At 43.2% G+C, this 23,338-nt stretch overlaps 1 protein-coding gene across 3 annotated transcripts in view; it reads left to right on the forward strand.

Annotated features, from left to right (window-relative positions):
- LOC111139084 (chromosome unknown C9orf3 homolog) overlaps window positions 1–23,338 on the forward strand; it is a 353,105-nt gene that overhangs the window by 219,539 nt on the left and 110,228 nt on the right. For all 3 annotated transcript variants that reach the window (XM_022491219.1, XM_022491218.1, XM_022491220.1), the window contains exons 8-10: window positions 3,285–3,387; window positions 4,018–4,125; window positions 15,027–15,070. In XM_022491219.1, coding sequence (XP_022346927.1) covers window positions 3,285–3,387; window positions 4,018–4,125; window positions 15,027–15,070 — 255 coding nt within the window. The remainder of the gene's footprint in view (window positions 1–3,284; window positions 3,388–4,017; window positions 4,126–15,026; window positions 15,071–23,338) is intronic.

Below are 23,338 nucleotides of genomic sequence, written 5' to 3' on the forward strand. Positions count from 1 at the left end.
ACAGCAAAACTCCTTTCCTAGACTAATTCTCTTTCATTCTTCACAAAACATGTACTGCTTTGCATGCATCTATTTTTTTCTTAACTTTCTGATTGAAATGTTACATACCTAAAGTATATAGGTATTTCTAGATGGCTCAGCAGATTTTTATTCTGTATCCTTGTGAAAGCACCACTGAGATCAATATATAGAACATTCCCAGTATCTCAGAAACCTTCCTCTTTTTCCCTGCTCTGTCAGTACTCACCCCCAAGGATAACCATTATTCTGGTTATTCTGGTCTCTGTCCCCATCAGTCTCTTTTGCCTGTTCCTTGACCATAATTATTTAAATGGAGTCATACATGGGCATGTAGTCTTTCTGGGCAAGTCATCTGTTTTTGCATGAAGGGGGAATTGATTTGTTTCCTGCTTTGTGTCCGTGCTTTGTCTCTCTGCCTAGACCTGGAATAAGAGGCATCATGAGAGATGGAGTAGCACAGAAATGGAAGTCACCTTTTTCCCATTCATGGAGTATTTTTCCTTGTAAAAACCACTCCCTTAGATTTCTTATAAAGCTTCCCTGCACACTGCTCTCTCCAGCACGACGCCTACTTTAAAAGGAATCTCTTGGGGACTCGTATATTTGCCTTGGATGCTGTCAGCCTTAAAGAATTTTCTTGAACACTTCTTCATTTGGAGAAGGTGAAAGAAGAAAGTAAGAGAGGGATGCTTTCTGGAAGGACATATTTAGGCAAAGGGGAAAAAAGCACCAACAACAGGCGTCACTAGGAACTTGAGCTAGAAGCCAACCTTTGGAGCTGAGATTTACGTCGGTCCTCTGTGTCCCTCCCCTTCTGATGGTCTCAGTACAAAGCTTAAGGCATAAGAGGCTCACAACAAGTCTGTTCCTCTTGGGGCTGGGAAAGCTGGTTTGGATTTAGGCTGACTGAGAAGCCGTCCTTCTGCCAGGGCTGTGGGGGGTGGACTTTGCCTGTCAACGCCAGGGTGGTTTTCTTTAGAAAAACCCTTAGTCCCAGGACACACTGGAGAGCAGGAATAAAGATGGTGCTTTTCAATGGAGTCTTAAATGAAGATGAAAGAGACTAGTTATCATTGCAAGTATGGTCATGTATGTAAGTCAGGGATCAAGCACAAAAATGGAAACTATGCAGTTAGCTCTGGTGGCCGGTTGTTGTCTCTGCTTTAGGAATCTGCTGGTCCCGTGCCTTCTTTCTGGTGAGATAACCTAGAATACTCTGCAGAGACCTAATCAGAGGTTCTGGCTAGAACACACTGCAGATGTCCTGACTGGCAAAGTGGGCCATCTTCAGGCACTTCCATTTGGGTCCAGCATTGCCACACGTTGGTATCTGTGACCATATGGAATTAAGTGGATGGGCCACTGAAACCCATTGCCTCTAACATCGGATGAACAACCTTGAATTTAGCAGTATTAATTGCTAACAAATTTAGACTATCCTATTAAGTTTATGGAGTAATTTTTGTAGATCTGGCCCTTGCTAGGGCTTTGTATAGTATCTCAGTTATTCCCCACAGGAACGGGGGAGTTGGGTGGGATTATTCCCCGTTTGCACATGAGTAAATTGAGGATAAGAGAATTTAAGTAATCTGCCAGTGGGGTTGAGATTCAGCACCGGTTCTCTTGGATTCTGAAAGCCACGTACCTTGTGACACCACACTACTTTTGAAAAATAAGCTCCCGCCCTTTCTGACGTGCCACTCCGCTGGTCAGCTCTTGCCTCTCCTCACCCCAAATCATACTCTTCAGTCTGTCTGTCCAGTTAACGACTGGTTTTAGAACAGCTGAAAGCTGTAAACACCTTGTCGCTCATTTAGATTTTTTAAAAAATACTTAATACTTTAAATACTTAAAGTTATAGGGTCACCTGGTGGTACAGTTGGTTAAGCGTCCGACTCTTGGTTTTGGCTCAGGTCACGATCTCAGGGTCATGAGATCGAGCCCCGCAATCGCGCTCTGTGCTCAGCCGGGAGTCTGCTTAAGACTCTCACCTTCTCCCTCTGCCCCTTCCCCCCAGCTCTTCTCTCTCTCTCTCTCTCTCAAATAAAAAGATAAATCTTAAAAAAGAATACTTAAAGCTATAGAGCAAAATGGAAAGCACCCTGATAGGTAAAAGTAGACATTGGTTACAATGCTGATGTCACCATGACTCAAAATGAGCTATGAGACTTGGGTTGCAGACTTATTTCTGTGTGCCTTAGTTCCTCTCATTTGTGAAAGGAACAGGTTAAAGTGTATGCTGTTAATGCCTCTACCTGTTCTGAAAACATGGGCTGCTATGACTTTTGTTTTTGCTTTTGATATTCTAAAATGGCTTCAGGGGCACCTGGGTGGCTCAGTGGGTTAAGCCTCTGCCTTCAGCTCAGGTCAAGATCACAGGGTCCTGGGATCAAGTCCCACATCGGGCTTTCTGCTCAGCGGGGGGCCTGCTTCCCCCTCTCTCTCTCTCTGCCTGCTTCTCTGCCTATTTGTGATCTGTCAAATAAATAAATAAAATCTTTAAAAAAAAATAAAATAAAAAATAAAATAAAATGGCTTCAGAGTACAAATATTTCTTTTTTTTTTTTTAAAGGCACAGTCCTTTCTTTTTTCTTTTTAAAGATTTTATTTATTTGACAGAGAGAGAGAGAGAGATCACAAGTAGGCAGAGAGGCAGGCAGAGAGAGAGAAAGAGGGAAGCAGGCTCCCTGCTGAGCAGAGAGCCTGATGTGGGGCTTGATCCCAGGACCCTGAGATCATGACCTGAGCTGAAGGCAGAGGCTTTAACCCACTGAGCCACCCAGGTACCCCCAGAGTACAAATATTTCTTAAACCTTAACTGCTTAAATGCAAATTGAGAGAAGTGGATAACATTGGGGCTTTCAGAAAATTTTTTTTAAAGATATTAGTTCCTTGCCCTTCTGAGTAAAGCTGCGTTTTCCATTGCATTTCCCAGTCCATCAGTCCCACTAAAAGAAAAGCCCTTAGGTTCTTAAATAATTCATATTGGGACTCAGATTCCTTGAGGGTCTGGCAAGCTTTCATCTTGGATAAGATGATGTAAAATATTGCCAATAGCCAACCTCAGGTTGCCAACCCAAATATAAATCCCTCCTTGTTTAATATATGAATTTATAATATAAACTGTTTTAAATTATACCTGGTACAATTGAATAGACCTCAGACACTGTTGAGCAACTTTGCAAATAAGAAATAAGATGATATTAGGATCTAATTATTGAAAAATGTGCATACTGAAATGAAATTTTACCGCATCATTTTAGACCCAATAAAGAGAAAACTGGCCATGTGAGTGACTCAGGATCTTCTGTCATCAAACACGGGCTCAATCCCGAGAAGGTCTTCATGCAGGTTCATTACCTAAAGGTAAGTGCATCAAAGGGGCAGAAGCCAGTTGTTATGGGAGAATACTGTTCAGGTTATACATATAAACATATAAATAGGGCTGGGGCACAACAAAGAGACTTTCCACATTGTAATGTCATTTGACTGGGCAGGTATCTGAGAGTCCAGTATTTAAAACACTCCATACCCCCAAAATGATACATGAATACAGTTTCCCAGCCCTGTACTTCCCTTCTCTCTGTTTCATGTCAGTTTTGAAGAGCAGAATCTTGAAATTGCTGTTAGGTTCCAAGTGGACGACAGAAGGAATAAGGAAATATTTTATGTTGCGAAGGCTTTTCCTGCTAGCTGAGGGAGACAGGAGCTGGGCCCCTCCTCACTTTTGGTCCACGATAGACATCAGGCTTCATGTAAACTGAGGAAAACTGAGATGGTGATACCATTAACAGAAGGGTTGAAAGCAAAATAGTCGTTCCCTAATTTCCAGGTCCAGCCTTACTGGGAAGAATCTGAAGGGCAGCCCCTTACAGGTCAGGCAGAACATTATCTATGTGCAAAAAGCACTGGTGGGAGGTTAGAGTTGGCTGCATAGTAAGCAGCTTTCTCATGAACCCATGATAGACATCCTTTTTTTCCCTTCCTTTCTTCTAGGGCTATTTCCTTCTCCGGTTCCTTGCCCAAAGACTTGGAGATGAGACCTATTTTGCATTTTTAAGAAAATATGTGCACACATTTCATGGGCAGTTGATTCTTTCCCAGGTAATTTGTGAGTCGTCATGAGTCCATGATATATAATTGGGGGGTATGTGGCGTGTGGGGACTAGTATCAAAAAGTATCAAAAGTATCAAAAAGTAGGGAGAAGATTTACGATTTAATGCACTAAGAAAAGTATGGAGTTAATGAGGTGAACACGGGGAAGTGTTGTTTCGGGGAGGGGGATCTCCCTATAGCTTTGGGACAGACCGTAACCCAAAGCTGTCCTGTGCACAGGGATGTGGATAGTCTCACCTTACGTGACCTTAAAAACAAAAACAATGCAAGCCTGCTCTTCCCTCTATCTGGAATGATTTTTGCAAGGTTGGCTTCTTCTTATCCTTTTGTCTTAGCTTGAATACCATAATCTCAGAGTCACCCCTGCTGAACAGATAATGTACCCGCCATGTTATTTTTGCCCTTTGCCCTTTTCATTGCCTTCATTGTCATTGCCATGATTCATAATTATATTGTCATTGGTGGATCCATTTGTTCTTTTTCTATCTCCTCCATTCTGTGCATGAGCTCAACAAGGTCAGACAATGCTCTTTATCTCACCACCAATATACAGTTGGCATACCGTATGTGTAGCGTACATATTCGGTGAACAAATTGATTAATAACAAGATACACTGAAATATTCAGACAGCCTGGCCCCCAAACTATCAGAGAGAGACAGTCAGCTTATACTGATGTCGGGCCAAGCTGCACATAGCGAGAAAGTTTGCAAAGAGAGAGAGGCTCTGAAAACAGTGCTCATAACTGACAGAGAATAGAGGATGCAGCCTCAACACAGATTGGTCCACTGGGTGTTCTTGACATTTGACAGTGGTGCTCATACAGTTCTGAAGTCGTGTTGTCCACGTGTTAGATGTGACGTATGGGTGTGTACAGCCTGAACACATACGGTGGGAGTAGCATGAGTGTAACAAGACTATTCCTTGCCCCTACATTCTTTTTTTCTTTTGGCTGGGGGGAAAGGGGAACCTTCCTAAACATATATTTGGAAAGGCATTTTGAAAATAGGCTCAGAAGTTTTACATGGCTTGGTAGACCAATTAGCCCAAACTCCCACTGGCTAAAACCACTGCACACTGAACTACTGCAGTGTTAAATGAGCACGTTGCCCGTCCCTTGACTTCTGAGGTGCTGATGTCAACTTCCTGTTGGAATACTTAGTGCCCTGTCTACCAGGTCGCTCAGGTTTTCTTTTGTTTATCTTTTCTGAACAGCAGATTTATTGGTTTTTCATGACAGCTTTATAGAGATAAAATCCATATGCCATAAATTTCACCCTTTTAAAGTGTACAAGTCAGTGGTTTCAGTATATGCATGAGGTTGTGCAACCCTCACCACTCTGCCATTTTCAGAATATTTTCATCAGCCCCACAAGAAGCCTCATATCCATTAGTTGTCACTGCCCCACTTCCACCCCCCGCCCCCACCCCCACCCCAGCTCCAGACAACTGCAAACCTAATATCTGTGTCTCTGGGTTCGCCTCTTCTGGACATTCCACATAAGTGGAATCATAGAATACGTGACCTTCCGTGATGGATTCTCTTATGTAGCACAGTGTGCTCTGGGTTCATGTGGTAGCACGGAGCAACACTTCATTCCTTTATTTCAAATTTTACTTTTTAAACTTTTGTAAAACATATATAACAAAACTTACCATTTTAACCACTGTAAAATGTAAAGGTCAGCACGTTAACTACATTCACATTGTTGTGCAACCGTCAGCACGAGGCATCTTTAGAATGTTTTAATCTTCCCAGACTGAAACTCAGATCCATTAAACAATAATTCCACCTTGTTTCCTTCTCTCCCAGCCCCTGGCAACCATCACTCTACTTTCTGTCTCTAGGAGTTTGACTGCTCCAGATACCTCATATAAGTGGAATTGAACAATATTTGTCCTTTTGTGACTACTGGCTTATTTCACTGAGCATAATGTCTTCAAGGTTCATCCATGGTGCAGCACATGTCAGAATTGCCTTCCTTTTTAAGATTGAATATTCCAGTCCTCTCTGTACTGGGAACAGCTCTCCTGCTACAGCCCTTCATTCCCTGAAAATGTCGACCTGTGAAATGCTCTTCTCCACCTCTTCTTGGTCAGGAGCACCTCTCAGCTGTTGAGCTGATAACTGTCTGCAGTGGTGCTAAAACCACCGGGGACACTGACAAATGAGAGCCTCAGCAGCCTGGCAGCCCTACATTCCCTGACCTCACTTATTTCTAGCTGCAACTTCTGCATTTCAAGGGACATCTGCTGCGGCCAACTTTATTGGGGCTGGAGCTGCCATGGTAGGGGTGGCTAGCTCTGGGGCTGGAATTGGGACTGTGTTTGAGAGCTTCATCATTGGTTATGCCAGGAATCTCTCTCTGAAGTAACAGATCTTCTACACCATTCTTGGCTTTGCCCTCTCGGACACTATGGGGCTCTTTGGCTTGACGGTGGCCTTTCTCATCCTCTTCGCCATGTTAAGGAGCCGTGTCCACCTCCCGTAGGTCTTTCTCCTGTGTCTCATCTGCCCTGTATGTTCCTTTTCCTATACCTCTCCAGACAGCCTGGGGAAAGTGGTTGGCTCGGGGTTGGACAGATAAAAGACAAATAAATACTGTATTAATAAGAAAGGAAAAGAAAAACTGAATATTCCATTGTCTTTATGGACATTGCCACATTTTTTTTGTGTGTTTATCCATTCATCCGTTGATGAATGCTTGGGTAATTTACACCTTCTGGCTGTTGTCAGTAATGCTGCTCTGAACATTTGTGTACAAATACCTGTTTGAGTTCCTGCCTTCTAGTCTTTTCATTGTATTTGAGGAACTGCCATACTGTTTTCCACAGTGACTGCACCATTTCACATTCTCACCAGCAGTGCACAAGTGTTCCTATTTTTTCACATCCTTACCAACAGTTGTTTTTTTAATAGTAGCCATCCTTGTGGGTGTGAAGTGGTATCTCACTGTGGTTTTAATTTGCATTTCTCTGATAGCTAATGATGTGGAGCATTTTTTTTTTTTTTTTAAGTAGGCTCCACGCACAATACTTGAACTCATGACCCTGAGATCAAAGAGACTCAGGTTCCACCGACCTACCAAGCCAACCAGGTGCCTGGATGTTGAACATCTCTTCGTGTGTTCATTGGCTTTTTAATATATCTTCTTTGGAGAAATGTCTGCTTAGCTCCTTTACCAATTTTTTATTTGGGTTGTCTTTTGTTTTTGAGTTGTAAGAGTACTTTATATATTGCAGATTCAGATCCCCTATCAAATATATGATTTGCAAATATTTTTTCTCATTTTATGGGTTGTCTTTTCACTTGATAATGCCCTTTGTGGCATAAAAGTTTTTAATTTTGATAAAGTTCAATTTATCTTTTTTTATCCTTGGTTGCTTATATGTTAGCTATCTTATGTAAGAAAACATTGCCTAATTGAAAGTTATGAAGATTTACTCCTGTTTTCTTCTAAGTGTTTTATAGCTTTAGCTCTTATATTTAGGTCTCTTATCCATTTGAGTTCATTTTTGTATATGATGTGAGGTAGGGATCTAACTCCATTCATTCATGTGAATGAATATTCAGTTGTCTCATGATCACTTGTTGAAAGATTATTCTTTCCTTCCATTGAATTGTCTTGGAATTCTTGTTGAAAATCAATTGACCATAAATGTAAGAGTTTATTTCTGGACTATTAATTCTGTTTCATTAATCTGTATTTTTGCAGGTACCACAGTAAGTTTGGAAATTATTGCTTTTCAACTGACACATACTCAATATAAAAAAAAAATTCAAGCAATACATAAAAGTACAAAAAAGAATATGAAATGCTACTTAAAATCCCACCACCTATAAATACCCATAATTAATATTAGGTGAACTTCATTTCAGAAATTACACTATTCTCTCTCTTCCTGTATGTTTCATGATAGGTATACATGCATCTGTATGTATTCGTGTACATACATGTAAAGATACAAAGGTATATGTAGAAGTAATTTTATAAAGGTAGGATTATATTATATGTGCTTTTTAATTAAGTGTTTTCAATTTTATTTTACCTGAATTTAACAAATGAAAAAGAAACTAATGTGAATGCAAAGAACTTTTCTGAACTTCGGATAAACGTAAGAGAAATCACTTTCTAGAAGATTCTTCCATAGTCAAGAAGGATGATTACAAAAAAAACTTTTATTTTTATTTCCTCTTTAGCTATTTATTCCATTTTTAGAAAGCATTAGTTTTATTCACTTCTGCAAAAGTTTGGGAAATTAGCAGTTATGTACTTCTACTACTTTTCCCCCAATTCAAAATTTTTCATAATTAAATATTTTTACATAGTTAAGGTTTATATCATTTGTTGTATGTGCTGTAATCATACTTTTCATACTTGTATAGACTTAGCTCCGGATTTAAAGGACTTTGGTTCACCACCAGTCATTTTGCCATGCTTCTATATTCATGAATGCCTTATTTTGATTCCACTTTTTGTTGGCCGAGTTTTGTTAACAAACTGATGTTCAAGTTGCAGACTCACTGCTTTTGTGATTTTTGAATTCTTAGGTGCTTGAGAATGTTTATCGGTTGCCTTTATATTTGAATCACAGACTGGCTAGGTATAATATTCTTTGGTCACATTTTCATTTCCTCGGAACTTTGTGGTTATTGCTTAACTGCCTTCTGATTAATAATGCTTAACTGCCTTCTGATTAATAATGATGTAGAAATTTTTTAAGAAACATCTTATTTATTTATTTAAGAGAGGGAGAGAGGGAGACGGTGGGGGAGAGAGGATTAGAGAGAGAGGGGCAAGCAGACTCCAAGCCAAGAGTGCAGAGCCATGGAGCTCTGTCTCTAAATCTGGAGATCATGACTAGAACCAAAATCAAGTCAGATGCTTAAGCGACTCAGCCACCCTGGTGCCGCTCTGTAGAAACTTTTGAAGTCAGCCTAATTTGTCCTCTTTATGCTACTCAGATGACAGAAGAATTCCTTCTTTATCTTTGACATTTAATAGTTGACTTAGAAAATAGCTTGGTATTATAAGTCGGCATCAATTTTTTTTTTCCTGCAAAGGAGTGTGCCCTTCCAGTCTTAACTTCTGTTCTTCCTTATTTCAGCAAAATTGTCTTAACTGTATGTTTGAACACATTCAGGTTTTTCTCCCTTGCGGGTCTCTGGATTTCAAGATTGCCAGTTATCCTTATGTTATATCATCTTTGTTCCCCCATACCTTTCACTTTCTAATTGCTTTCATCTTTTTCTTCTTCGTGGCATGTGTTTATCTCAAGTGACATTATTTTTATTCTTAATGTTATTATAACATTATTATTAATTTTTTTCTTTAATGTCTATATTTTTCTTCCTTTTTTTGTTATTAATTGTCCTGCACTGGTATTATTTTGGTCCTTAATTTATTTTCTTGGCTTTGAAATCTCTCTCTTCATCTCATTTTGTTGTTTTGTCATCTAGTCTCTGAGCTTTCATTTTATTGACTTTATGTTCTTATTATGATCTTTTGTTAATATATTTTATAGTGTAAAACATTCATAGAAAATTTTCTTCTGTTCCTTGGGTTACGTTTTCTTCAAGACTGGAGTCTTTGTCTTTTGTCCTATGCTTCTGAGTTCTGTCTCTCTCTTTATGTGGGTTTTTGTTACATTAATTTGCATAGTTGCCATACTTTCCTTCTTGCTCTCTCTCAGCATGAGTAGCCTGACTTTCTATTTATTCTCATGTGTGTTGGAACTTGAGTCTTGATTTCTATCCCAACTCATTATAGACATGTTTTCTTTTCCTCTGAGCTACAGTTCGAAGCTTGGATGTTGTGCATGGAGGGGGTGGAGGGGAAGAGCTCCACTGGAGCTGCATACAGCTCTTGTTGCAAGGATTCAGCTCCCCTGACTCTTGAATTCTGTTAAATATTCTAGCCATTCTTCTCACCTAATTTGGGTGCAGCTTTTTCCCCACTGCAGGTACTCTCTCAATTAATATTCTTTCTCCTGTTTAGCATGGAGCTTTAGAAGCTCTACAGCTCATTAAAGAGCATCTTTCTTCCTTGTTTATTTCCCAGCTTTTGCTCATCTCTCTCCAGTAAACATTTCTAGTCTCTTCACAGTCAAAAAAAAAAAGAAAAAAAAAGGAGGAAAGATATTCCTGTTTCTTTCCAAATGTGTGGGTATTCATGAGAATTTGCAGGGTTTGGGCAATTCACCAGTCCCACTACTGCTAAGCATGAGGTTGGGGGTGGTGCAGAGGGAGGGCTGGAGGCTGTTGGAATCTTATGTTTCTTTCCTTAGTTGTCTCCTTTTGAAGTTTATGCCATGAGGCTGTCCTTCTTTCCTTTTTTGGATGTGTCTGGTGACATTTCTGCCCCCCCCCCCTTTTTTTAGTGGATTGGGTTTTTGTTTATATTTCTTGTTAGTGATGAGGAAGGCTGTGATCCAGTTTCTTTGCTCAGAAGTCCTTCAGTTTCTTCTTTTTCCAGTTTGCTTCTTAATCTTTTCCCATGTGAATACCCCACCCCCCCAACATTCTGGTTTATCACCGTCCCCATCCCCACTGCAGGTTAACAATGGCTTCTTGCCGGACAGTTCATGTCTCGGTTCTTATCCTGCCAAAACTGTCCTTGCTTAAATTATTTGGTTATTTGTTTTGCCTCTTCTACCTCTTCCTCCCCATGACTATGGTAATTACTAAACCTGTGCAATTATTAAGCCATTGCCAGTTTATCCCATAAATCTATGTGTACCTCCTTTTTTTTGAGTATTTTTACCAGGACTAAAAAACAATTACCAAATTAGCCATGTGCCAAAAACCAGTGTAGTTTTTTAAAAAATTATGTTTAATTTAGTGTCGTTAGGTATTAATCAAAATAAAGTGTCTGGGACTGACCTGATTGGTGTATAGATTATTAAGAGAGTAGGAAATGGAAAAATATTCTCAAGGAATGTATTTTTTGATTCGGGTGAGGGCTTGTAATAATTTCTAAGGATCCAGATAAAATTTTACCCTAGCCCATTGTCAAAACAGCAGGAGGCCTTTTTTGGTTTTTGGTTTTTTTTGTTGTTGTTGTTTTTTGTTTTTTTAATCTTGTTTGCCTTTGGTTTTAATCTCTTTTCAGACATACTGTGGAGGTGACAAACTGGGGCTCTGGCATTTATTGCTAGCTAACTTTGTCTGTGATCCTAGAATCGGCCTTGAAGGAAAGCCCTCCTTGTCCATTTAAGATTTATAAATTGCCTTTACAAAATTGCCAACATGCTGAAGGGAAGAGGAAGGTGGATGAAAGAATTGAAAAGAGTTGGTGAGGGAAGGAATAATAATGGGAGGCATTTTTCTTTTAATGTCCTCCTATTGTGGAGGGTGGAGAAAAGCTTCTATCATGAGTCCACTCCAGGGGTGTATGCCAGTTTACAAAAAGAGCCAGGAAAACTAGCATGTCATGGTAAATGATTAGGTCTATGAAAGGAGTAAGAAAGGCCAGTAGGGTTGAATCCACTGAGAGCTGGTACAGCAGTGGGGCCAAGAATCTCTTTGGATTGGATGGAGCCTGGACAGAACATCTAGCACTGTGGATGGGCATTCACATAGCCTCTGAGAATACAGGCACCATGACTTAGAGATGCTTGAGGTGTTGGGGTTTTGTGATCCATTGTGATCCTCTAGACTCATTGTTCCCAGCATTGGTTGAGAGCCTCCATCAAGCTGCTGGGTGGCCTCCAGGTCTCAGCTCTAAGTCAGGAGAGGCAGATGGCCACCTACTAGGAGGCAGGACAAGCTTTCTTAAAAACGAAGCAAGGTTTCTTGGGGACCTCCTGTACTTTTCCTATATTGACACAAAATTCTGGAACATTGTGCTCTGCAGTCCTATAAAGAAAGATCCATTTGTAATTGGAAAATGCAACAGGGCAGAATTAAGGTTAACTCTGAATTTCCAGTTTCTCCTACAATTCAATTCTCCCCCTTGTCATTGAGTTAAAATCATTCCCCCCCAACACACACTCATAATTGAGCATAAATTGCTGGACAAATATGGGATAAGTTGATATGGACTATAAAGAGATAATGAAGCAAATTTAGTAAGAAATTATCAGTGCAGCACTCAGATTTTTTTAAAAAAATTTTAATTTATTTGACAGAAGGAGAGAGAGAGAAAGCATACAAGCTGGGAGAGCTGCAGACAGAGGGAGACGGAGAAGCAGGGAGCCCGATGCGGGGCTCAATCCCAGGACCCTGGGATCATGACCAGAACAGAAGGCAGACGCTTAACCGACTGAGCCACTCAGGCACCCCAGCACTCAGATTTCTAAGAAGCAGGAATACTGTCAGTAAGCCAGTGAAATATTTGCAAAGTCATCAACATATCAGATTGCGATAAAGTAATTTCTAATTTAGCCTTTTTGCAAAATAACTGTCAAAATTATAAAAATAATGACTTTAAGAACGTCAAACAAAAATAATTCTTCACATTCTAGATATTACTCATTTCCCTTTTTTCTCTGTATACCCACTGCAGGTGCTAGGAAGAACTCTAGATGTGAGACATTATTCTATCTGGAGTTGTCCCTTTCCATTTTGACTGCATGATCCATGTTTTTAATATTAGTTTTGTTACTCTTTGTATCATTTATTGTAGGTGAAGCAACAGTAGACAAATAATGACTTAAAAGGAGAAAAGAGGTTAGGAGAAATAAATCTTTCATTAGCAGTCCTAACAGGGAGACTTTGCCTCCAGAAGACCCGGCCCTAGCCACGTGTAAGCACACAGAAAGGGACGGTGGCTCCGCCCAGTGCCATGATAGGGCCAGAACACCTCGTCATACAAATTGTTTGCAGATTCCCGTTCCTCTCTAATTCCGGCTGTTTGTAATAGGGGGTTGGTGCTGCTGCTTCCATCTTGCATTGGGTCCTCACTGGATCTCATCAGATCCCCTTGCTGGTGCTGACCCTGGATCTGCAGACCTGGGTCTTAGGGGTGGGGCAGAGGGTGTGGCTTCTTTCTGTAGGAATTCTGGCTTGGTAGCATCTTGTTTGGTTATCTGGGCTTAATGCACAGGCCCCTCTTTAAAGGACTTGTTTTAAAAGATTATTTTCGGCTTATTAAAAGGAAAACTTCAATTGTAGATCTTATTGAATGTCCAGCATCAAGTCCAGAAAGTTGAATGTTGTTCTTCTCCAACTCATGTTCTGTATTTGTCCATAAAGCTTCTTCTCAAACCCTTCAGATAACTTAGGGTTAACACTGGCCTTCGGTCACTTGGCAAATGAAAATGGACAACTCCCACTTAAATTCAAATTTCAGATAAACAACAAATAATTTTTTAGTGTACGTATGCCTCCAATTTAACTGGGCATCCTGTAATTTATCTGACAAATCTGGTTGACACCAAATCAAGATTCCAGAATTAGATGGGGTAAAAAGATTGGTCACAATACTCAAGGTGCCGATTAAATGTAAATGTGAACTTGAACATTCATATGTGAATATTTTAGGCCTATGGTATTGTGGTTATGTTTTTAAATGGTCCTTATCTTTTAGAGATATTTATTGAAACATTGATGGTGTTATATAATATTTGGGATTCACTTCTGAATAATACAGGAGACAGGTAAGAGGTTAGGACAGATTGGCTGTGGGTTGATGGGTACATGAAGGTTAATTATATGCTTCTCTACTTTTGAGTGTGTTTGAAATTTTCCATAGTACAGGGAAAAAATAGGTGTGTCTGAGTTATACAGTTTAGGTTGAAAAAAATCTATTATTGAAAGATCCTAAATGTGGACCAATAGGAGATGGCGGTATCACTAGAAGCAGCTTCAAACTGAGGCAGGGGTCCACGAACCATTTTGTAATTGTGACATCTTTGTTCCTCCACTGGGATATGAATTGTCTTGATTTTTGTCTTCATCTTTAGTTGTTGTTGTTTTAGGGTTTTTTTTTTAGGGATTTTATTTATTTATTCGACAGAGAGAGAGATCACAAGTAGAGAAGCAGGCAGAGGGGGAGAGGGAAACAGGCTCCCTGCTGAGCAGAGAGCTTAATGCTGGGCTGGATCTCAGGACCCTGAGATCACGACCCAAGCTAAAGGCAGAGTCCCAACCCACTGAGCCACCCAGGAACCCCTAATTTTTTTTTTTTTTTTTTTTAAGAATCTGTATACCCGGGGCACCTGGGTGGCTCAGTGGGTTAAAGCCTCTGCCTTCAACTCAGGTCATGATCTCAGGGTCCTGGGATCGAGCCCCACATCGGGCTCTCTGCTCAGCATGGAACCTGCTTCCTCCTCTCTCTCTGCCTGCTTCTCTGCCTACTTGTGATCTCCGTCTGTCAAATAAATAAATAAAAAATCTAAAAAAAAAGAAAAAAAAGAATCTGTATACCCAACGCAGGCCTCAAACTCACAACCCTGAGATCAAGAGTCACAGGCTCTACTGACTGAAGGAGCTAGGCACCCCTGTCTTTATCTTTCCATAGAACAGTGCAAGAATGTTGCAAGGTAGTTCCTAGCCTTTTGGAGTTGAGAGTGTTCAGGTGTCCCAGGATCTCTAGGGGAAGCTCGGGAGGTGGAAAACCTGATTAAGTAGAAAGGAGATAGTGCTTTATGCTATGGGCAGCCTTTTGAAAATAGTTAAACATGAAATAAACTGTTGGTTTAGGTCAAAACAACAAATAGTACATTTTTCAATTTGTTTGCGGTTTTTACAAAACAAATCTCTTTAACTGATTGGATTGAAGGCCTGGTAAATTAATAAATAGGGTATATAGTCTAATAAGTCAACACAGGCCTAGCTTCCCTAGCAGGTGAGCTGTCAGCAGCTGGGAGCACTCGGGCTCTGGCAGGATTCCGGACAGTTATTTATTGATGGACATCTTTAATGGTTTGCTTTTTTCTTATTCCAGGATTTCCTTCAACTGCTATTGGAGAATATCCCAGAAGAAGAAAGGTGAGGACCAATTTAGGAATTAAGAGCTCGGTTTTACTTTTCATGTTAAAAAGGACCCTGCCATTGTTTGGCTTGTTACAATCTAGAAAGTTCAGTCTTCATCTCTTGACAGAAATAGGGACCTGGCCCAGGACAATGAACCAGACCTAGAGCTAGGCCCCTGTGGATATTGGGAGCCAGGGGGCATGCAACCTTGAGAGGACCCAGAGTCAAAAGTCCTGAAAGTAACGTGAGAGACAAGCCAAGGACACTTTGTGGCCTCAGATGCTGTAAAAAAAGATTGGAGGAGAGGAAAATTCTAAGTGAGGGATCTTTAGTTAACATGGCTTAATATAAGGAAGTACTGTTTCATTGAAGGTCAAAGTGTCATGTAGTAATAAGAGCCTGGGATTTGAAGTCAGACTCTCCTAGGTTCTTACCCCAGCGGCGCTCCTTCCCAGCTCTGAGATTCGGAGCAAGTTACTTCATCCCTCCGAATTTCAGTGTTTCAGCCTTGGGAGGAGTGCAGGAGATAACATCTGTGTAAAGTAGGTGTTCAATCAATGACTGATATGGTTATAACAATAGTCATCTTCTGGGCCTTAGGCCATGTATACAGGGTCTATATACAGTAAATCACTTAATCCTTATTACGGTGCCACCCCCCAACTACCACTGTCTTCATAGTGGATATTGGAAGCCAGCACTTTCTATATGCAAGCCACCAGTTAATCCTTCAACCAACACTATTTAGCGCATGCCATGTCTGTCCCTATTTTACTGGTAAGAGCACTGAGGTTCTGGGGGCTGACCACGTACAGGAGGAGGAGGTTTAGGACCTACATCAAACTTTACACTGGATTCGTTCCAACCCTCTCCTTCTCATTTCTTATCTTAATTTAGACACTAAAAAGAATACCCTGAAATATAATTCCCAGTAGCAAAATTGGTATGTAATGTTAAAGGGGGGCATCTTGAGAAATTAAATATTACTTTGAAGAAGAGCCAATGTTCTTCTCTTTTCTGATCCACAGGTTTAACTATGTTTTTATGCTCACAGTAGGTTTCCAAATGTGGAAATGAATTCTTTCATGCAGACACTGGCTTGGACCTGGGCAAGGCCATCCTCCGTGTAGGTGGGCCAGCATCCTGGGCAGTCCAAATGGAGTGTCTTCTAGCGAAGGTGGCAGGGTTCATGCCACCAGGAAATGACATGCAAATTCAGGATAGGGGGAATCCAGGGGCCATGAAGACACGAAGATTTTTTCCCAAGTGTTGGATTTTTGCCTGGCCTTTTCTTTCAACTCCTCCTCTTCCACCTTCTACTTCCAATTCTTGCTCCAACAGTTAGAAGTGTTATTGTTAGCCACTTGTTTTTTAAAATTAGATGTGAACACACACACGTAAAGCAAGCCAGTGCATCATACAGAACGAACATACCCATCTTATTTGATAAATTCCTTCATTTCTACCTCTTTGTGTTCATGCCTTTTGATGCCGAAGGCAGTCTTATACAGGGAGATTACGTGGGGGCATTAGTAATCGCCCGAGATAACTAGCTTTTCAGGAGGCTGCTTGAAGGAAGTGTGGCTTGTTTTGGAAAGTCTGAAGTGTTTCAGATTTACCATCCTTTCTTTTTAAGCAGACATATGGGTTTTTTTTTTCACATGCAAAGATCATATCAGATGTGGCTATTATTCCTAAGGTCAGGAACAACAGTTTACCTGCAAGGTTTTTTTTTTTTTTTTTTTTTTCCTTTTTCTTCTGTACCTGCCCTGGAATAACTTGTGAGGTTCTCTGATAAAATGGAGCAGTTTCCTTAGAAACTAATACAAGGGGAAAAAAAGACAAGACAATTACTAGAAATAGCATATTCCTATTATGAAAGTTTGTTACTATACGTTCTTTTGGAAGAACTTCTTAGGGTACAAGTATAGCAAATTTCAGGGAAGCTACAAAGTGCATTTTTCATTTAGGAGGGCTTCTTTCTTTTTATTCACTTCCTAAGAAGGTTATGAAGTTCATGGGGATGGCCCTGAGCCCCCTGGCTCCAGGGAGCCTGGATCTTATAATTGTGAATATTTATCGAGGGACACACTATTAGGCCCGCAAAGAGACTTCTGTTGCAATGATGGCAGAGCAGAGTCAGTCTCTGTTTAAGGGTGGCCACTGACCACCAACCTTCACCCCCTGAGAGGACGGCTTTCCCAGTTAGGGTCATGTTTTGGCTAGCAGGTTTAAGCTTCCTTTTAAAATTCCCCTTTAAAGTTAAGGCGATTTCCTTCCTGCAATGCATCTATTTCAGCAAGTACACCAGAACCTTTTTTGAAACTCGAACATCTTCTTTCCTGCTAACTAATGTCAGAATCGAATTCAGCTATTAAAACAGATCGTTTGCCCTTTTACCTATGCAGCATATTGTACCAATTTTATCTAGGTCTCCAAAGGCCCCACACCTACCCCCAGAGCCTCTAATCTGTGGCCTGGCTGCAAACTGATCCTTGGGCACATCTGTCAGGCACGTGAGCCATTGTTAGTGGGGCAAGGTTCTTCACATTAGACCAGGCACTTAGTGTTCAGGGGCCGGTATCCTCCATGTCACACTGCTTTGCGTTGTTCTCTTGCTTCGATTAATTTAACATTATCTATTGAGCGCCTCCCCTAGCAGGCTTTATGCTGGACGCTGGGGGACAGAAAGGAGTAGGTTCCATGTCCAGTCTGGAGAGAGCTCCTCGTCAACATGAAGATATGTGTGAAAACAGATCATTATGTCTCAGTGTTGGAAGTGCTCTGGGGAGTTTCAGAGTCCTCGGTACCAAAGAAAAGGCCCATGTATCCTAGCCATGAGCCTTCAGGCAGAGAGGTACCCCTCAAGGTTCTCAGTAGGAGACTGCCATCAGCAGATTGGAAGGCTGCTCCGGGGGGCACTGTGGAAGATCCACGTGGGCTGGGAGGACTAGAAGTCATGAGACCAATGAGAAACCAAGAGAGCTGTTCACTCACGAGATCTAGAGCCCCCCACCCCCCAGGCGGGAGTGTGGCAGGGGCAGGAGGGTTTGGGAGTAATGAACAGATCCAAGGAATGTTCCAGAGGGGCCACGGTTTAAGAGTTGGTTGGTTGGTTTTGAAAGGTACATGGAGGAGTGCAGCACAACCTGGCCTTCCTTCTGCACCACTCAAGGGACACTCTGGAGTAGCACCGGAAGCAGAGCGGGCCGGGAATTTGTCTTGGGAATCCCTATGGGGCAGAAGGAGTGGGAGGGAGAGCATTTGGAGGTAGAGGGGAGGGAGGTGAAGAGCTGTGTTTTAGACCTCTTCAGTGTGAGGTTTCTGTTTACATGTTGATGTTTTATGAGACCAAGGGAAGGAAAGCTAAAAGTGCTTAGAAGGAAATCCAAACAGACCCTGGGTGCCAGCCAGCCCTGCCCACCTCATACCTCCACCCTGTCAACAGTGGCTTGCTCTTTCTTTCCTTTTTAAAGATTTATTTATTTGAGAGGGGGGAGGGAGAGCAGGGGGAGGAGCAGAGGGAAAGGGAGAGAGAGTCTTAAGCAAACTCCTCACTGAGCATGGAGCCCGATGTGGGACTCAATCTCACGACCCTGAGATCACGACCTGAGCCAAAACCAAGAGTCGAACGCTTAACTAGCTGTGCCACCCAGGTGCCCCAACAGTGGCTTTTTCTTTGCTCATCAGTTATTGTGTCTGTGTGCACGTCCCTGCGTTTGGTGTCGTCCACTGCCTTCCTTCCCCCCCGGGAGCTGGGGAGTGTTTGCTCAGTGACCTCAGCCATCTTCATTATCTGCCCGAACACAAATGACCCCTTTTGATTGAGAAACAAGTAACCCTGGGCACAGTTCTGAGATGCTCACTATTTGTATCCACATATAGAGAGGGAGCTTAAAAACCTAAACTATGAAAATTTTAAAAATCTGTGAAGAATGTCGGTGGCACTGCCGAACGAGGGTCTTTCCCTTTCAGACCCTGAGTGTCGAGGCCCCCAATGCTTGAGCTCATCCAGTACCTGCACCTGCAGAGTTCCTTCCATCTGTGGTTTAGTTCACGTGGCAGTTGTGGGGGGGCTTTAGGAAGTTGCGCTTTCCTTCAGAGGCGTGGACAGAACGTGATGCTTAGAGTCTCCAGGGGAGCAGGTGGGAGCCGAGATGGTGAAGACCTTTCTTCTGATCGGCTGCAAGGTGATAGGCACAGGTGGCAGACACATCTGAGAGTCAGCCCCGCATCCTCATCCCTCTGCCTTTGGAAATCAACTGAGCAGGTAATACAGCAAGTATAATACCATTTTCGCAGGAGCCTGGGTCTGTTCCTAGGCATGCTAACATCACAAAAGGAAGAGCCCCCGCCTTGCAACTTTCTCAGCTTTAAACACAGCTTATCTCTCTCACCAGCGTCATGCCACGGTGTCCAGCGTGTTCTGTCCCCTGCGGTGTTAACTATGTGTGACTAGGTTTATAGCTCGGGGGACCTGGAGACAGACGCCTGAAACTCAGAGTTGCCTTACAGGATGTAGGAGTGCCGAGAGGGAATTCTGCAGCCAGCGGGTAAAACAACCTGCTGTTCCAGATGCCCAGGAGGCTTGGGTAATGAGGCGGAAGTACTGCTCACAAGTACAAATGGGGGGCATGCAGTTGTGGGTCTGTGTACTTTTAGCTATCTGTATAAAATCAATTTCCATAGTGATCAGACATGCAGAAGAGTAATTTCCTGTAAGTCCTGGGTCCCAGCGAAGTGGAAATGCTTCTGCTTGTCATTGTGATTATTTAAGCCACATGATCTCAGAGGGAAACATTCACCATTGGCTTAGACCCTGAGTGTCTTGATTTGAAAAAGTCAGCTTTTGCTTTCCCCTGGCTATCTATCCAAGTCCAGACCTAAAAATTCACCTGCACCATCATCTCAGTTATTATGATCAAAATAGCAAAAACTACGTAATTGTACTTATTCCCTCCAAACTTGAAGCTCATTTCTTCCTTGCAGATTAAGAATTACTGGGGCACCTGGCTGGCTCAGTAGAATATACAACTCTTGATCTTGAGGTTGTGAGCTTGAGGCCCATGTTGGGCATGGACCCTACTTTTAAAAAAAATTCGGCATATCACACATCTCTCATAATTTCCTTGGGAAGTAAGGTCACTTACAGTACCTTAAAAAAATTTTTTTTCCAGTAGCAGCTTAAGTTATTGTTTTCATCATCCTCTCATAGTTTAAAATCTCATTCCCTGTTAGCAATCCCCAGATAGGCGTCAGTACAGTTCAATTCCAGCAGTGGTACTGGGAGTCTAGAAACCTGGGTCTTTCTTTAGCTTTTTGTCTGGCCTGACTTTGGCCAGTCTTCTTATGCTACGGGGTCTCCATCTGCTCAAAGCCAGACAACAATTGACACCCACTTCATGAGGATATTATGAGAAATGAAGTGATAATGGTTATAAGATGCTTTGAACCTTTCCAAAGGAAAGTGATCTGAAAACACATGTTCTTTTCATTCACGAGAGACTGTCTTTTGCTCCTGAATGCAGCTGAATGATGAACTCTCCTGCCCTCACACTTTTGCCCCTCCCAAGGGTCTCCGCATCTCTTCAGAACTATAATCGAAGGGCAGACAAACCGGGCCACCACAGCAGGGGCCAGGACGCCTTCAGCAGGAGAGATGTGAGCAAGAAGGAGAAGGCAGGGCTGTTTGGAGCAAGCACAAGCCCTCCTTTTCCATAGGCTCGCCTGCTCCCCAAAAGCACAGCCAATGTATCATGATGCCTGAATTCAGCATAGGAGGAAAAGTGGGGACTTTGCAGGCAGGCAACATAGACTTGGATCTGTGTTGCCTTCCCGGAACCTGCATTTGCTTCTCTCTGACATGGGGATAGTGCAAATATCGTAAAGTTTAAATGAGACTTTCTCTCTAGTGCCTGGTACACAGTAGGTGTTCAATAAGCAATAGCTGCTACTTTTATGCCTTTACTTGGAAATGGGCAGAGGGGTTTTGGTTTGCTTTGGTTTTGGTGCCACTCTATAACAGTACCCATGTGTGCAAATACTAAATATGGCAAAGCAAAATTTGCCTTACTACTTTGCAAAGCAATAACCGCACAGGTGGCCTGGCCAGCTGTTCAGGTCGTAGACTGTAGCACAAATTGTTTATAGCCTCCACTTTGGTCTCCCTGCCTCCGGCCTCATTTCCCTCAGTTACTCTTCCTCGACCCCCTTTCTCCTTTGCGCCATTCTGCAGCCATACTCAGAGCCTCCTCAGTGAGGCCAAGGCTCAGTGGCAGGATGTCAGGGTTCTCACAGAACACCCCTTTTTCCCCCTCACCTCATTCTGTGTGCCAGCCCAGTTGACCACGGCTTTGGACTTGCCTGCTTCTGCTCCCTTTGCCCTGCATGCACTTTCCTTCCATTTTGCTGGCCCTGCCCCATCACTGGGGACAGCACGGCCTTCCTCCATGACATGGTTCAAGCTTTGCTTCCTTTAAGAAGATTCCCCTGACACGCCTCCCACTGTCCTTCTAGCTGAGCCACCTGAGGCAGCCCGTGCCTCTTGCACATGTCCCACAGCTCTGCATTAGCGCTAGTGGCACTGTGGGCATGCCTATCATGTGTCCCTGTCAGACAGTCACCTCCTGGGGGGTCCCAGCTCAGCCCTCCACAGAACCTCGTGCCCTGTAGGCACCCACTGAACCGATGCCACAGGGAGAATCGTGGCCTGTTCTTCAGTTTTCCAGGGCTCAACTCCCTGGCCCCTCCCCATGCCACCCTTAAAGTTGTCGTATTTCAGCTAAGATTCCCTGAAGGAAATTTATGTCCGTGTCCTCTTACTTGCTCCTCCATGGCTCTGCACAACAGCTGTTGGTCCTCCTTTGTAAAATCACTCAAAAATGGCCGTGAAGTCATCCCAGACTTCTCTTGTTCAGGACATTGAACCCCGGTTCCCTCAACCCCCCTCGTGGACCCAGGGCACTTGCCCCTTTGATCCTCACTACGACTCTTGTCTAAATCCTTTCTTAATCCCCTGTCTTCCTCTCGAGTTGTGCAAGCTTTAAGAATGCCTGTTTTCCTAGAACCACAGCACAACAAAGCTCTGGTCAGAGTCTGCCTCTTGCTTTGGCTTTTCTGAGTTCGCGGGAAGGAGGGTGATGGGAGCCCTTGGCCCCAGGGCTCCGGACGCCCAGAGTGTCCCTCTCTGGCTGGAAAGGAAGCAGATGAATGGGCGGCTTAGGAAAAGCTTCAGGGAAGGAAGGACCTGGAAGAAAGCAGGCGTGCCTCTCAATCAGGACAGACAGCTTAGAGCACCAGCTGATCCCCCCCAGCTGTTGAGGCCCCAGGGCAGGAACCCAGCACCACCAGGTGAACCCCCCTCCTGGGCGCCAGACAGCAAGGTGGGAATGGTCTGCGTCCTTCCCATCAAGAGCGGGCCTTCCAGGGAGCCTCTTATGTTCGGTGGAAATTGTACAGTCTGTCTGCCCCTGCAGCCTTGCACATTTCATTACAAAGTGAAACAACTTTGAGTTCTTCAGACACTTCTGTAAGGGCCGCCTTCAGCCCCGCTCTCCTCCTCCTCCCAGCCTGTGAAGGGCATTGCCCGCACCTCTCCGTGCAGCCGACCGGGCTCAAAAAACAACAGTGCTCTGGATCTAAGGTGCTCTGAGAGCCACCTCCTCCCCTCTAGTCACCCACCCACCCCTGCCCCACGTGCTGCACACGCACTCACGCAGGTCCACGAGTGCACACGTGCACACACACGCATGCCTCATGCTCTGTGTTACAGCAGGAACCAGGCTGCTTACACCTGGGTTGATGCTGTTAAGTGGCCACAGAGAAGTAGTGGGGCGAGGCGGGGGGATGGTGACACCTGTGGGCACCTGCATACAAGGCATGCCCAGTAATTCCACCGAGTTGGGGAACCCGAGGAGCCCAGTGCAAGCGTCTTTGGGAGGTCATCATTCTCCCCTTTTCTACTTCTGGCCTCTCCCACACAGGGGCATCATCTTGAAATGAATCCAAACCATTTACTCTGCTTAGTCCCTCTGGCCCCCCGCCGCCCCGTTTTCTCTGGAAATACTGACAGTTGCTCCCTTCTGCAACCTTTGCTTCTCCTCTGGCCCAGGAAGACTAAGGCCCATTGGTGACTGGCTTCTCACTGGGGAAGAAAAGGTCGCAAAAATATTGGTCAGCCCCTACTTCCCCAACCCCATACAGGCCCACTTCTCCCTCCTCCCTTTCTCACTATTGCCCAGCCTGGAGCAGAGCCCAGGAGGTGAGGGAGCACTGGGTTCGGCA

This window comes from Enhydra lutris, unplaced genomic scaffold (assembly GCF_002288905.1).
Source record: "Enhydra lutris kenyoni isolate GAN:26980312 unplaced genomic scaffold, ASM228890v2 scaffoldscaffold95, whole genome shotgun sequence".
Classification (NCBI taxonomy): Eukaryota; Metazoa; Chordata; class Mammalia; order Carnivora; family Mustelidae; genus Enhydra; species Enhydra lutris.